General features: G+C 31.7%; 1 protein-coding gene and 1 pseudogene across 1 annotated transcript; one reads left to right on the forward strand and one right to left on the reverse strand.

The window, feature by feature from the left end:
- Positions 1 to 7,143: 7,143 nt before the first annotated feature.
- LOC129295079 (cytochrome b6-f complex iron-sulfur subunit 2, chloroplastic-like) lies at positions 7,144 to 9,370 on the forward strand. Its single transcript, XM_054933561.1, is given in 6 exon segments — positions 7,144 to 7,304; positions 7,394 to 7,647; positions 7,731 to 7,848; positions 8,766 to 8,921; positions 8,923 to 8,949; positions 9,085 to 9,370. Coding segments are annotated over 6 exon segments (696 nt in total). The 5' UTR covers positions 7,144 to 7,265; the 3' UTR covers positions 9,187 to 9,370.
- A 626-nt stretch (positions 9,371 to 9,996) lies between these two features.
- LOC129295074 (uncharacterized) lies at positions 9,997 to 13,924 on the reverse strand (annotated as a pseudogene).
- Between the last annotated feature and the right edge of the window lie 2,345 nt (positions 13,925 to 16,269).

Consider the following 16,269-nt stretch of genomic DNA (forward strand, 5'->3'; position numbering starts at 1 on the left):
CTCTTGCATGATAGGGCATTTATTATTTTTTTTCAAATTTACTCCTATGATAAATTGTGAATTTAATTTTGTGACTCATGATATATTATATAATTCTATTTTTATTTTTTTTTACTATGGGTAAAGTTAAAATTCTTTTGTCTCAAAATTTAATGAATTAATTATTGTTTTTTAATCCTTATAAAATAGTTGAAAATGCATGTCTTTAAAAAATAGAAGGGAGTACTTCAATAACAAGAAACAAGATCTAAGATTTCAGGAATATTGACTTCCAGAGCCCAAGAATTAAACCCGTCGTGGACTTGATCATGCTCCAATGAATGTGGAAATCGAACTGGTATTGGTGTCGATTTGAGTGTGGTTCGAATTCGGATGTACTCATATTTGACTATTTTCAATCCCAATTAAAAATTACAGCATTAAAGTGAGATTAATATAAACAGCTAAAAATATTAAGCATATCTTATAAAGGACGAGACTTATGTACTCCTTCTATTTTATATTTGTTAGAAACTATCATTTTTTATGTATTTTTTATAAGTAAAATTACATATTTCAATAAATATTTATTATAAATTTTTTAAATTACTTATCATAATTTAAATTAATAATGAACAATTAATGTATACTTATATTGAGTAATACAAGGTATTTTAGTTTAATTTTTTTTTAGATATAATTATTATAATTAATTAATTTTCGTAAACTGTGTGATATAGCTTATATATATATATATATATATAAAACAGAGGGCATACTTATTTACTTAATATACTCTCTCCATTAAAAAAATATAAAGCATTTTTAATAAAATCTTATCTCTTAATAAAATAATTAATTGTCTTCAAACTAATATCATCTTTTTAGATTTACTTTAAATAAGTAATTTATTTATTAGAAGTACTTTTAAAAAAATTTTAAGATACTAAAAATGTTTTATATTTTTTAACATCTTGCCCCTAAAAAATTTCTTAATTTTTTTTACAAATGGAGTACTTTTATTAATAATAAAAGTTTGTTATAGAATAATAACCAACAGAAAATTCACATATTTTGATTTAATTAATTAAAGACAAACAAGTACTTTAAATATATAAAATTAAGTATATAAATTTTTCCTGTTTAATTATATTTATGTATATGTCTTTGATATTTTTTTTGTAAAATTACTGTTGAGTCACATAAAAGGATTCTAATAACTATATATTCTATTTGCAGTGGGTTTTATCAATATTTTATTTCCACCAATTTTATTTTTATCTACTTAAAAAATGTGCCTTTCACAAGTTGGTTTGGATAAAATTTTACACCCAAACAACTTTTCACTTTCGACAAGTGGGGAAGCATGTTCTAAAAAAAAAAAACACGCCATAAAATGATTCACTCATTAAAATATTAAAGGGATAAAATAATTTTTAATCCATTACGTTTGGTCCCTCATTTTTAATTTCTATCATTTGAATCCTTAACATTTGCTCCAGTTATCAAGCCACTCCTTTACATTTTGCAAGAAAAAATAGCCCTCAAAAAAGCTGATGTGGAGCTTAGATTGTCGACATAGAATATACGTGTAGATTAAATAAAACACATTAGTTAAATATGCCAAATCTTAATTACTTATCAAAAATCCACAATAATTAATTACTTATCAAAAATCCACAATAATGATGACAACATAATAAAATAATAAAATAAATAATAATAAATTAGCACTTGACAATTTAGCTCATAAGTTTTATTTAATCCACGTGTATATTTCATGTCAATTTATAAAAAAATTTAAAAATTTAATATTATATTAAACCATTTGAATTAAATTTACATTCTTCAGATTAATAATAAGATAGATTAATTAAAATTTTATATTTTGTACTTCAATAAATATAAAATAAAATTGATAAATCTAGACCATCCAAATTAAATAGATTGCTCATTAGGTGACGATGATGAGCACTAAAATTAAACAACCAAAGAAAAATGATTTCATTTGCTAACGCATAGAACTATTAAATAGTTAGAACTATTCCATTCATTTACAAATATAAGGCATTTTTTCAGAAGTTAAATATTTAAAAATTTGAGGCTTTTTTTTTTCAAAAGTATCCCAATTGATGAATGATTTTATATTTATTAGAGTGTTTTATAAGAATAAATATAAAAAAATAAAATTAGTCTAAGAGTAGATAACTACTTTATTGAGAGGTGAAATTTGATTAAAAATGACTTGCATTTTCAAACGGAAGAAATACTTGATTCAATCATCAATGGCATCCCACACTTCTTCTTCTTCTCTTCTTCTTCTTCTTTCTTCTTCTTCTTCTTCTTCTTCTTCTTCTTCTTCTTCTTCTTCTTCTTCTTCTTCTTCTTCTTCTTCTTCTTTTCTTCTTCTTCTTCTTCTTCTTCTTCTTCTTTCTTCTTCTTCTTCTTCTTCTTCTTCTTCTTCTTCTTCTTCTTCTTCTTCTTCTTCTTCTTCTTCTTTTTCTTCTTCTTCTTCTTCTTCTTCTTCTTCTTCTTCTAAAAAATAAGAGTTTGTGGGTTCTACTCCATATAATCTAAAAAAAAATTACTCTTTCCGTCCCAAATTATCGAACACTTTTAAAGGAGTTTCTCCGTTCTAAAATATAAAACACTTTACATAGATTAAGGTTTCATTAAATGCACTAATTATAATATTATCCTTTCTCCTTCTATAATTAATTTTCGTCTTTTCTCTTTTCAATATATTAAATGATGTATATTTTTAAAAATTTATATTTTTATTTTAAAAAAATAAAATTATTAAATATATTAATGAGATTTATTAATATATAAAATTTTATTTAAAAATATCATATAGTTTAAAACAAAAAGAATATTAGATGTGCGGTATAGATATATTGCACGTGTTTGCCCACTTCCCTGTGGAGAAGGGGTAGTTATGATTGTAATGTTTTTAAAAAGCAAAAAATTTTAAAATTCATTTAGACAAGTGTTTTAGCATTAATTGTTTAAAAAGTTATTTTCATTTTTGTTTCTGAAAACAAAAAAATAGAAGCAATTCAAGTTTTTTTTTTAAATACACTACATTTGGTTTAAAAATTCATTTGGACAAGCGTTCTAGTATTAATTATTTTTAAAATTATTTTTATTTTTTCTTTCCTAAACAAAAAATAAAAAATATTAAAATTAATTTGATTTTATTTTTTTCAAAATACACTACATATATTAGTGAAAATTACTCTCATAAATCACTCACATTAACTACTTGCAATCATCACTATCAATTTAATTTTTCAATTAAAAAATTATTTTTAAATTAATATAATTAAATAAATTTTCATTATATTTCCCCCTTAAAAACAAGTAAACAACGGTGATCGAATCTGGACATTTAAAATATTATTATATATTTTAATTTTATATTTATTAATTTAGACTGTACATAATATATTTGAATAGTTAATATATAGCAATTATAAAAATTTTAACATTAAATTAGAGACTCTAAATAAAATTTAAACCAGATTAAAAATAAAAAAACTTATTAAAATTATTTTATGTTTTTTATAAATATAAAATAAAATAATATTTTAAATTTAATTGAATGATCCATGTTTCATCACACTATTAAGCATTGAAGTCAGGTCCGTGAACGACCCCGGAAGCACTTTCAACTCAGCAGTAACAGCGTAACACTGCGATGAGCGTTGCAAGCGGGTTTGGTGGAAAACACGGCGACAGGTACTGCGAATGTCTCAAAACAAATGGAAGTTGATCAACCCAGTGTTGTAGGAAGCCCTACTATCCCAGTTTCGAAGACCTTGTTAATGAATGGCTTTTTAAGAAGAGAAGGTTAGGGACTCCTACCGAAATATGGACATCGGCAAGAAGAATGCAGTACGACGCAACAGCCCACGCCGGCAACCCCAGTGCGTCGTTAGACGAGGATAAAGTCAAACAAGAGGTTTAAACGTCGGCTCCCGGCAAAATCAGAATCAAAACCAGAAGGAGCCAGTATCACTGTTTGCTGTGTTAGCAAATCCTAAGGAAGAACATGTAAAAGCAAAAGCAAGTAGTTTCATGGATAGTTGTAAAGGACAAACCCCAGAGTCGAAAGTCAAGGAAGACGAGAGAAGCTGGTTGATTTTTTTTTTGAATAAAAGGCAACGGATGTATCATGCTAATTGATAATATAACTCATGTTAGCATATAAAAAAGAGAGGATGACAATTAAGGACCTATTAAGACTATTAATTTTAATTACCAATCATGAAATTTTAAAATTTTAATTAAGGATTATGATTGAAAAAATGTAATTTGTGAGGTAGAATTTATTATTGTCACTTGAAAATTCACTAACCTAATTTAAAAAAATTTATAACGTATATTGTGAAAATATGAAACTCTACTTAGAAATTAAATGTTTAACAAAAAGCGCCACTTGAAAATTCACTAATTCGACTTGAAAAAATTTTTAACATATATTATGAAAATATAAAACTTTACTTGGGAATCGATTGGTTAATAAAAAACATCAATTTGGATGAGTCACTTTTTATTAATGATTCTCAAGTAGAGTTTCATTTTTTACAATATACGTTAAAATTTTTTCAAATCTAGTTAGTGAATTTTCAAGTGGCATTTTTTGTTAAAAATTCTATATCCAAGTGAGATTTCATGTTTTCACAATATACATTAGTAATTTTCTCAAATTAGGTTAGTGAATTCTCAAGTCGTGTTAGTGAAGCCCACCTCACAAATTATATTTTTTATCACAATTAAGGACCATGGTTTTTAACTCTAATTTCAAAATTTTACAGTCCATAATTAAAATTAACATTCTTAGCAGGTCTTTAATTGTCATTCTCCCTATAAAAAAATTACAACAATGAGGCAGTGAACTATCAAAAATACAATTATAAAAATTGTCTACATGTTTGTTAGCCTTGCTAAAAATTTAATCAAACATGATTGTCCATTCTCGCATAATGAGATCTCTAATTTTATTGGTAGTCTCAAAAAGTGGGTGGATAGTAGAGAACTCAATGTGAATTAGCAAGCTCCGCAATTGTACTAAGGTAATAACCAAAGTATTTGGAGTAAACATTGATCCAATTACCTTGATTGTTTCGTATAAGACCACCACATTTAGCTGCATCGTGAATGTTGATTGAGTCATCGATATCCAACCTAACCCATCCTTTATCAAAGGTAATCCATCTAACTGTAGCTTTATCACCTTTATAAGATAAGAAGTTAATTTTTATTTGGAGGAGTTGATCTCTGAGAATATTCTGAATGTTGGTGACGGCAATGTCTCTATCTTCAATATCTTCTTTAGAATATATATTTTTGCACCTATGAAGGAGACTCATTTGACTTCAACGAATGTAGGCTGTAGATAGATAAGATGAGCCATCCCCTACAAATTATTTTGATGGATTTTGATGTTCTTTTAATTATTTTTTTTAAGTTGCCTATTCGCATTTTGTCAAGTGGATTTGATATCCTGTGACTTCTGCCTTTTTTAAAAAAATAATATTTGTATTTCATACTGTCCCTTCCTCAAGCTTAAGGAACAAATTAATTAAAAGAAAAAAGTTTTTGGGAAGAAGAAAGAAAACTAGAAGTGCAAAAGGATTCATACCTTAGGTTGTGGAATTTAGGTCAGGCGTTGCGTCTTGAAGATTTTTATAGGGTCATGATATGAAGGACGCGAGGTAGTCTCAGGATCAGACAAAGTTCTTTTCTATTAATCTAATTTAAACATTCTAAATTTTCAATTTATTTGAAAGATGTGCAGCTGGAAAACGTAATAATCTCATTTTTAGCCTTATAATAAAATTTAGGTTAAAGTGTATTTTTAGTTTTCTAATTTTCTATAAGCTTCAATTCAATTTTTTAATTTAAAAATTATATTTTAAATCTTCTAATTCCAATAATGTTAATTTTAAATTATCATTCCTTGTACCGATGATTGTTATTTAAAATAATTAAATTTTCAACATTCAATTTTTTTTCACTAATATTTGAAAGTTTAATGTGTAAATTTTTTATGATAAAACTAACATTATTAAAATTAAAAAGACTAAAATGACACTTTATAGAATTAAAGAATTAAAATAAAATATTGTATAAAGTAAAAAAATTAAATGTATATTTTAGTCAATATTGAAGTTAAGTTTTTTTTTTTTTGTGTAACGCAGTTATTTAATGGCAGTGTCGCACATTATTATGATTTAAGCAAAGATATATGATATTGGGAAAGTTTCATTTAGGAGTTCTTCACTACAATTAATTGAAAAGAGAGGCCCAGAAACTCTAAAATTTCACTTTAATTTAAGGGGGCTGGAGTGAAATTAAAATGCTAAGGAAAACTTCCTCATTATCTCTCATACTTGTTGTAGTGGCAAACTAAGTTGTTCATTTTTCTATATAAAATTGTTCATTAATCTATAAGAGTTATTTGTGACATTAATAAATCTTGATTTTATTTTGTATTGTAATAATGGTAAAATGTATTGTTTATGGGAAAATGATAATAAAATTTCTCTAAAATATATAAATGATAATTTAATATCTCAAAATGATATAATTCTCCTAAAGTCTTTAGAAACTTTTTTGTCATTAATAAATTTATATAAATTATCAAATTATTCTTGTTAAAAATAAATTATTCACAAGTTTTGTTTAAATATTCACAACATTGCAACAACAAATAAAGAATTTAATATGCTAAATTGTGATTTCCTATTGTATTGTTGCAAATAATAAAAAAAAGTTGTGAATAATTTATTTTCAACAAAAGTAATTTAATAATGTATATAACATTAATGATAGAGAAATTCTTAAAAATTTTAAAAAAATTATAATATTTTGAAAGACTAAATTGTTATTATACATTTTAAAAGGATTTTATTATTATCTTTTCATTGTTATTGCCCTGCATCAAGATGTCCATTGACTTATAACAAGTATGAGAGATAATGAGGTGATTTTCCTCGGCATTTTAATTAACTATAATATCCTCGAATTAAAATGAAATTTCAGAATTTTTAAGCTTATAGTTAAGGAGTTAAAAATGAAATTTTCCCTATATGACATTTCATGTAGACTAGTATCCTCAAATTGGCTACTCTTTGTTGATATCCAACGTGTGGCTCTCTACTTTCACTGCCCTCCAGCCATCAAACGCACGCCCTCTCCTTATCTTCTTCGTCGTGCTTTTAAACTTGCTTAAAGTACAATCCACTCTCTCTCCCATCTCTCAGTTCTCAACCATTCCCATGGCTGCCTTCACTGTCTCTTCTGCTTCCCCCTGTAAGGTACGCAAGCATACATATATACAGCGACTAACATGCCTATATATATATATATATATATTAACTCTTTTGGTTCTCACGATTGGATTCAGCTGAGTTCAAGGGAAAATGGGATGTGCAGTTCATCATCACAAGCGTTAATGGCGAAGGCGAGGAGAAGCAATAATGTGGGAATGAAGGAGAAGAGGGGAGGGAGAGTGAGGTGTCAGGCGACGAGCATACCGGCAGACGACAGAGTGCCGGACATGGGAAAGAGACAGCTCATGAATCTGCTTCTGCTCGGAGCCCTTTCTCTTCCCACCGCCGGCATGCTCATCCCTTATGCCACCTTCTTTGCTCCACCTGGGTCTGCCTTTTCATTTGATATTAATTGTTCTTTTGATTCAGAAATTGTATGAGTCTGAATATATGACAGTAATGGTGGAGCAGGTCAGGAGGTGGAAGTGGGGGTACCGTAGCGAAGGACGCCCTCGGAAATGATGTCATTGCTGCTGAATGGCTCAAAGCCCACGGTCCCGGTGACCGAACCTTAACTCAAGGCTTAAAGGTAATCCCATTTTAATATCGCACTTTTCACGCTAATCTTATTTCAAATTAGTAATTGCTGCTTTGGTCCTGTGTATGAATTACTCCTATTTCTCAAATTATAAAAATATTTTTAAAAATTTTAAATACTAATAAACATAATTAAATATACTTAATAATTTTTTTAAAAATAAAAATATAAAATTTTAAAAATACATTTTATTTAATATATTGAAAAGAAAAAGAGACAGAAATTAAATCAAAATAAATGAAAATATTAAAGTAAACCTATTTAATAAAATTTTAATATTCTTAAAGTATTTTATATTTGGAAATGCCAAATATCTCCCTAAAGTATTTTATAATTTAAGATGAAGAGAATATTTTATAAAAACAAAAATATACTATCTAATTATAAAATGTCAAATAAAAAGATGAAATGATTTTCAAACTTTACTCTTTTAATTTGAAAAAAGCATTTGCACAAATACAAGATAATTTATTGTCTTTCTTTAACTAACAAGGGCATCATTGAGAGGCTGAGATTTTCTTTTAAAAAAAAAACACCATAATAACTTTTCCTAAAAACACATGAAAAATGTTTTGAACACTTTATAAATAAGAATGGGGGGAACGTTTGTTATGCTGAATGGTTAGGGAACAAGACCTGGGGACTTGGAGATAAACAGGTATATTAATAATCAAGTGAAACTACATTTCAAAACTCGAATTAGATGACAAAATACGATGACAAGTGAGGAATCAAATTAGACGGCAATTTTTTTGTCAGTAAAGGAGACAGATATTAACTAAACTATAACCTGGAGCCTATCAAGTTTGTGAAGTTCTATAGTATTCTGTGTATGATAACTTGACAGGCTTGAGAGAATTTGAATTCCAAAAAGCTCAAGTAATAGAAATATAAATAAATAAATGCAGGGAGATCCAACGTACCTGGTGGTGGAGAATGACAGAACACTGGCAACTTATGGGATCAACGCAGTGTGTACGCATTTAGGATGTGTGGTGCCATGGAACGCAGCAGAGAACAAGTTCATCTGTCCCTGCCATGGTTCTCAGTACAACAACCAAGGCCAGGGTTGTCCGAGGCCCTGCTCCTCTGGTAACAACCTTAATCCCCTCTTCATGATTCTTAATTTTAATCCCAAAACACACATCTCAATCGATATGTGTGCTTGTTTTTTAATGATGGACTAACATATTTGTCTGTTTGTATGTTTTTTTTTTTTGGCAACAGTCTCTGGCATTGGCACATGCAGATGTTGATGATGGCAAAGTGGTGTTTGTTCCATGGGTTGAAACTGATTTCAGAACTGGAGATGCTCCCTGGTGGGCTTGATTAAATCTTATTCAATCTACATCTTGTTGAAAAGAATCATTTTGTTTTTTGGTCTTATGCATGGTCAAAGTAAGTGTCTATATATTTCTTGCAAAACAGTTGCTCTTCGTTCTTACACATAATTATTTCTTCCAAACAAGTCCATTTTCTCTCATTTCTGAATGTTAGAACTACCTTACATAAATCCTGTCTGAATTTTATTAGAATTATGTAAACGTTCATACAAATATTTTGCTCGATTTTATTTAAAACTTGCATTAATTCAGTTTCACATCTTAGTGTCTGTCCTTTCCTTCAGCCACTCGTCAGCAAGCAATGCCATGCAAATCTATGAATAAATCTCTCAAATCAAGGAAAGAAGCATAAGATGTTATTTACTATTCATAAGGATGTTCCTCTAATTGAGGCAATTAAAGTTTCAAAACGTGTTAACCATACACTACAAGATGAATTCATATGAGGAAATGGACTGGAACGCATCATAATGTGAAACTTGTTGCTCAACAGCTCTCTTACACTCGTTAACACAAAGTAAGCAGTGGAAAAAAGAATCATTCCATGGGATGTACATCCCTTTTCTTGGATTATTCTGGTTGGCTGTTTTTCTTGACATCATGAGTTAACGGGGTGACTAAGAAATGGTTAGGAACAGCTTGGGGCCAAGCTCTCAACATACTATCAGAAACAAATTAACAACCTTAAAAATTGTAGACAATGTTCCTAACCTAAGTACACTTCATTTACACTCTACTTCAACTAGCATCCTCAAAAAAAAAAAAAAATGGGGGGGGGGTGGGGGGAGTTGTGCGGCATCAAGTGACCATCAAGTGACCATCATTCACGGAGCCATCAGTCCTTCGATGGTGTAAGACAGTGACTTTGCCAAATCAGATCTAAAAAGCAGTGTCTGCAAAGTGCGCATCACATCATATTCTGGATCAAGTCTGCGCTGCCACCCCTACAAAGGAAAGAGGAACAAAATGCAACAAAATTAGTTCATGAAAGGCTCAGAATGAAAAACAGGCCAAAGCTCTAAAGCATAATTATTAATAATGCAAAGTAGCTTGCAGCTAAACACAATGGCTTTTGGCACCACACCACAGAAGCTGTCTCTGTGTGGCTGTAACTAATGCTAAATGTAAATAGGGAGAAAATAAGGACCCTTGAAAAATATCAAGGACCTTTTGCAACTGAAAGCAACGAGAGCTCTAAGAGATTGTCAAAGGCTATTGTTCAAGAGTCCTTCGGCTTATCTTTGCACAATCAGTATTGAATGATTTAGTATTTGATTTCATAAATCGTATCCCTAGCACAATAAGAGGGCAATTCTTTAGTGCTCTTGACAAGGTTGATGACCAAATGGAAACCTCACAAGATGAGGATGAAACTGAAGAATTGCTTAATGATGATGATTAGGATGTTTCATTTGACAAAGAGGAATTCGTTACCCTTCGGGAATGCAACAATACATATTACATGTCTAGAATTAATGAACACACTGCTTTTATTGTGCTATTGATACTTCTTTTATCCATAAAAAGGTGAGAAAATCATCATCTTCCCCCTTACCTCGTATGTCTAGAATTAATGAACAGACTGCTTTTGCTCAAACATCAATGAACATAAAAGTTTTTGGTTTCAGGGTAATCTTCACGGATATAATTTTCAGAAACCAGAAGGCAATCTAAAAGTGGCAAAGTCAGATGATGAGAACTGAGAAAGAGTTTCTCCATCTTCAAGTGGATTTTTATGATCTTTAATAGCAACAGCATTTTTCATAAGTCATCACACAATGAACATTAACATGGGGCACTATAATGGTCTTCACTATCTGTCATTTAAAATTTTAAGAGTTCATTCAGATTTGCCATATAATATTGTTGTGACAACAAAAGTAACTTGGCGTGAACTTTCAACCATATAACAGTTGCTGGTTGCTTAGGGTGGGTGAACACGTCACATGTCGTCATGCATTCATCACTTTAAAGGGTGAGAGGGTCGTATTGACATAATCAGAGGCAGAACGTACCTCCAAAACCAACATGGTCACCACCACAGAGCATATATTGCCATCTAAATTGACTTTATGCTGCCTAACATGCTCAAGCAATTGCTGCATACAGTCAGCTGGGTGATAGGTTTCTACCTTCCAGAGGTTAAATGATTTCTCAACATCCTGTCAAAGGCAAAAGTTCTTTACAATTCAATTTCTTGGGAGATGACATAAAGTATATGTAATTATGGTCTACACCAATAAAAGTAACTACACAGCTATGGACCCTATAACAGGCAGAGACAGCGTGATGGGATTCCCAAATGAGAAATGAGTGGAACAGATTGGGAAATATCTAGGAGATAGAGGGACCCTGAAGGCTATCTAAGGAGAAATTCCAGGAGCTAACAGAAAATTGAAATTAAGAAGAGAGGTGGGAATATTGTGGAGGGACTCGAAGTCTCCAACCCTCAAAAGTGATAAGATTTATATGTTATCTTCCATTTTTTCTTGTCATTTAAGATGGAACCCTTGAGTTTCCATCAGAGCACAAGTATTATATTTATCAAAATCAAAATATTTTTTCAAAAAACATCTAATTTCACTTGCCGTATTGTCTCAAAGATCATGTATAATCTGTTTGCTGATGCACAGACTCACTACACTCTAACAATGACTGTGAGCATCCAATTGACATATATTTTTTGATGTTGAAGTCACATTCGTACCTAAGCTCTACAAGAAATTAGAGTTGACCGTTGATAAATCTAAAACTTGGGCCTAACTATTAGTTTGAGACCAATGCAAGTGTATATATTAAAAAGGTCAAAGTATCGATAGATAACTAATGTTCAAATCACCAATCAGAACTCGTAGGTTGCATAAATGGCAGTGCTTCAAGCATTGGATTATATTATATAATATGACATCATGTCATGAATGTAAATGCAATACCATATCTGACTTAAACTAGTAAGAAGGTAAGTTGCTAATGAAAAAGGAATGCAAAATTTGAAACAGTATTCAAATGATAATACCTCAATGAAAGATTTTGGATCAGGACAACTTTGTTGTTTAGATAATTTAAGAGTACACTGTGCGCAAGGTGACCATCTAAAACTGAAACAGCCTTAAAGAATTCCAGTAAGTGTTGTTGCTCCCTCTTGGAGAGTTCAGTAGTCATGCCAACGTCAAGGAAAACAACATGAGGCCTTGATTTAAAGAGCTGCATCTGTGATGATCTGCTCTGTGTTCTGCGGACAAGGATATTTCCAGGATGCATATCTGCATGGATAAAGTTATCCACCTGGAGGAAGACAAATATATAAGCCTGTACCATCATTATTTCACTCAAATGTTTAATTATAAATCATTAAAAAAGAAATAATCAGGTATTGCAACTTCTAACCATAGAGGGAAAGGAAATGCTGGAACTTCATGATGCCTTATGTCATTCATAAAGAAATTAGAAAATTAACAGAAGTTTGAAATCGTCAATATCAAATCATGATTCTTCCCTCACCAAATGACGTGAAGGGTAGACTATTTTCTACTGGTACAACTTCTCGTGTCCAAAGAAATTTACACATATATGACACACATACACACACTGTACTGCAATCTAAGTAAAATAGATTAAGGACGCATTATCATTCTGTGACAAGCGATCACTTAATAATACTTTAGTTAAGAACAATCTAATAAAAAAAAAAAAGACAGGATTCTAAATATTTTACCAGAAGCATCTTTAAAAGAGCATGAGTTCCAATATGAGCAAGGGTAGTTTGAATTTTCATGTCCCTCAAGCTCATCAACATAGTACGATACTTTTCACCATGTTCAATAGGTTTCCACTAAAAACAGATGGGTGTACTAGAGGGTACAACGGCTTTGGGAATGAACATCCTTCCATTTCCGGAAATTATAGAGAAAATCGACTTAAATGAGCTGCTCTCTTGAAAGATCAACTTGAGACATCATAAAAATAGCAAACTGCGTAAAGCTTTCATCTAATTTCAACCACTTCAAATTAGGAAGGAACCTAGAAATCTTGGCAAGAAGATTGATGATGATAAAGTCCCTTCTAATTGCTTCACAACACCTGGATGCCGGACTTTAACTGCAAACAACAACAGGTTTGATTTGCTGACCAGGGTATCTGTATTTAAGTGTAGCTCGATGAACTTGAGCAATGCTACCTGATGCTACAGGGTCCTCATCAAAGTTCTCAAAAATTTCATGCAATTTGCGACCAAATGCATTCTCAATGCTTTTTTGCTATATGAAAATTCATGTGATGGTGCTTTCGTGTGAAGTTTGCCAGCTCAGAACAAAGATCCTTAGGAAAGAGATCTGGTCTTGTAGCAGCCCACTGACCCCATTTAATGAATGCTGAGCCAGCTTTTTTTCCAGTGTAAGGCGGACAAAATGAATCCATGTTTTCCTAAAATTGACACCACCAAAGTCCACAAACGGAGATATAGCTATGCAAGTAAGAACAAAATTAACAAATAGATAGCCCTGAAAAACCAAGATAAAAATCTAAGGACATTGAACAAAGCAGTGGCCAAGTATAACTGTCCATCTTGTGCGTGCATGTACAGAATTTCCCTTGATGGGAAGGATTCTGCTTCTGCCCACGTCTGATGTGTCCATGAAAGCTCTCCTGCTATGAAAAACAACACCAGGCCCAATAACATTTGATCGGAACAAAGCCAGATACTGCACGGGCCATTTGACCGATTGGTGGTAGAGCTGGCACAGTATGGAAATATATTGCGAAATCCTGCTCCAAACAACTTGAGCACACTGATTATTTACATTATTTTCCTTAAAGGCGCAGAAGTTCCTTGCTTTGCCACTTGTCAAAAAGTTTTTTTTTAATATAAGTCTATAGTATAAAGAAGATCTGTACGCTGAGAATGGGGATCCCCCTGTACAATGTGGCCCAATATTAAACACTTCCCAGCAACTAGTCTTCTGTTTTTGGATAAGAGAATGTGCAAACCTTTTAACATTTCCACAACCAAGAAATCTGCACATTAAATTGTGTAAAGCTTCTTTCATGTGATCAATCAGAAAAAGAATGCAGAAAAATTGAAAGTAAAATACAACAGAAACAAGCAGCAAACAGATGAATTCAAACAGACAGCTGCATTAAGAAGGACATTCAGAATGCCAAAAATTTAGATTTGAAACTAGTAAAAAGAACTAAGCCAGGAGTTCTAAACTTATAATAATGACGTCAGCTTTCATTCACACAAAATGAGAGTTCTCAGTTGCAAAGTTCATTTGTTGCTGTAGAACCTTTTTATCTAGTCCTTCTGCAAATTTTTAAGTGGCGAGTACTATAATACAAGAACAAAACTGGTCCAGTTTAACTTCTGAAACAGGAGAACCTAGCTATTCTTCACCTCTAAGACTCCAAAGTCCAACCATCAGCACCATCCTCATGCAAAGTAGCATAAACTCATCCACTCTGAACGCAAGAGGTATCAAATACAAGAGCTTCATTCATTCAATCTGGAATGAAAATTGTGGCCAATATAAAAAAAAAATGTCAATTACTGAACGCTTTAGCACTGTCCATGAGCTACCAAGGACTTTACAGGTAAAGGGTTCCATTGCATAGCCATTGAGCTTGTATGCATAATAGTGCACACGTACATGCATGCATAATTAATGAAACTCAAGCTAACAATTGGACTAGTCTTGATTCATATGTAACCTTTCAAATGCTAACAATATCCACACAAACCCTTTTCCTGTAGAGGAACATCTTTGATGTAGTCCATTTCTTCTTTTTCAAAAAATAATCAGTATACAATGAAACCAATGCATGCAGAGTAATAATAGGGAACAACCACAAGAAAGCAGCTACAGCTACAAATGAAATGGATTCTAAGCAAAGCTTTCCCTTCAAATAAAATTGTGAGAAAAATAAACCAGAAATCCTAAACTTTCTTTGGCATGTAAGAAGAAATCAGGACCACAAAAATTACAATTCTACCAACAATGGGCCAGAAACAGCATGACACACTGTGTATACTCACTCTACTGCCTCATAGCGATTACAAAAACATATCTCAAATTCAAAAATATGTCCAGTCAAATGAAGTTATGAGTTGGGATGATAAGAAAACAGAGGAAAAACAGGGGAAAAGAAAACTCATCAGGAAACAAGAACCAACACAGACATGCCTATTTGACAGAAAGTCATTTATTAATGGTCCCCATATGCTAGATGGGTTGCTATTTGCTGAAAATTAATAAATTCGACAAGAACTGGAAACTATAGCTCATAACAGAGGTTTACTGATTCATATACTACCAATATCTGTCCTGTACAAATCCCTTTGCCCGTAAAGTGCATCTTTGGTGTAGTCCATTTCTTTTCTTAAACTTGAAATCAGTATACGAAGCACTAATGCAAGCGAACGCAGGAGTGAGAATAGGGAAAACACAAGAAAGTAGTTACGGCCAAGAACGAAATGCATTCTAAACAAAAATTTCCTCCCAAACAAAATCGTGAGAGAGAGAAATAGAACAGAAATCCCAAACTTTCTTTGACACGCAAGAAGAAAGAAGGAAAAAAATTCACAAGCAAACTAAATCAGATAAAAACAAGAGGGAAAATTAATAAGTACACTTCTACACAGGGCAAAAAATAGCATGCCACCCTGCCCATAATCTACTGCCTCATGGAGATAACAAAAACACTTCTTCAGTTCAAAAGTAAGTCCCCTCCAATGAACATATGGGTATTAAGATGATAAGAAACAAGAACAAACACTGGCAATGCTTATTTGACATAAATGTCATTTATAAAAGGTCCAGATAAGATACAGACGGGTCTATTCGCTGAAAATTAATAGATTCAAGCAAAAGTTGAAAACTACAGCTTCCAAACAGAAGATTATTGAAGGGAATAACCTAGACATGGCCGTGTGGATCTTGACACAGTGAGTTCGAAACTGCAAGGTGGCAGGGAACAATAGCCGGCATTTTACTAAGAAACGGGTGCCCGGAATATCATCTTCTCCGGCGGCCACCGCAAGGTAGTCCTCACCGCCGCTAGCAGTCTCTCATCA

This window comes from Prosopis cineraria, unplaced genomic scaffold (genome assembly GCF_029017545.1).
Source record: "Prosopis cineraria cultivar Desert tree isolate PC_DT_omini unplaced genomic scaffold, ASM2901754v1 PC45, whole genome shotgun sequence".
Lineage (NCBI taxonomy): Eukaryota > Viridiplantae > Streptophyta > Magnoliopsida > Fabales > Fabaceae > Prosopis > Prosopis cineraria.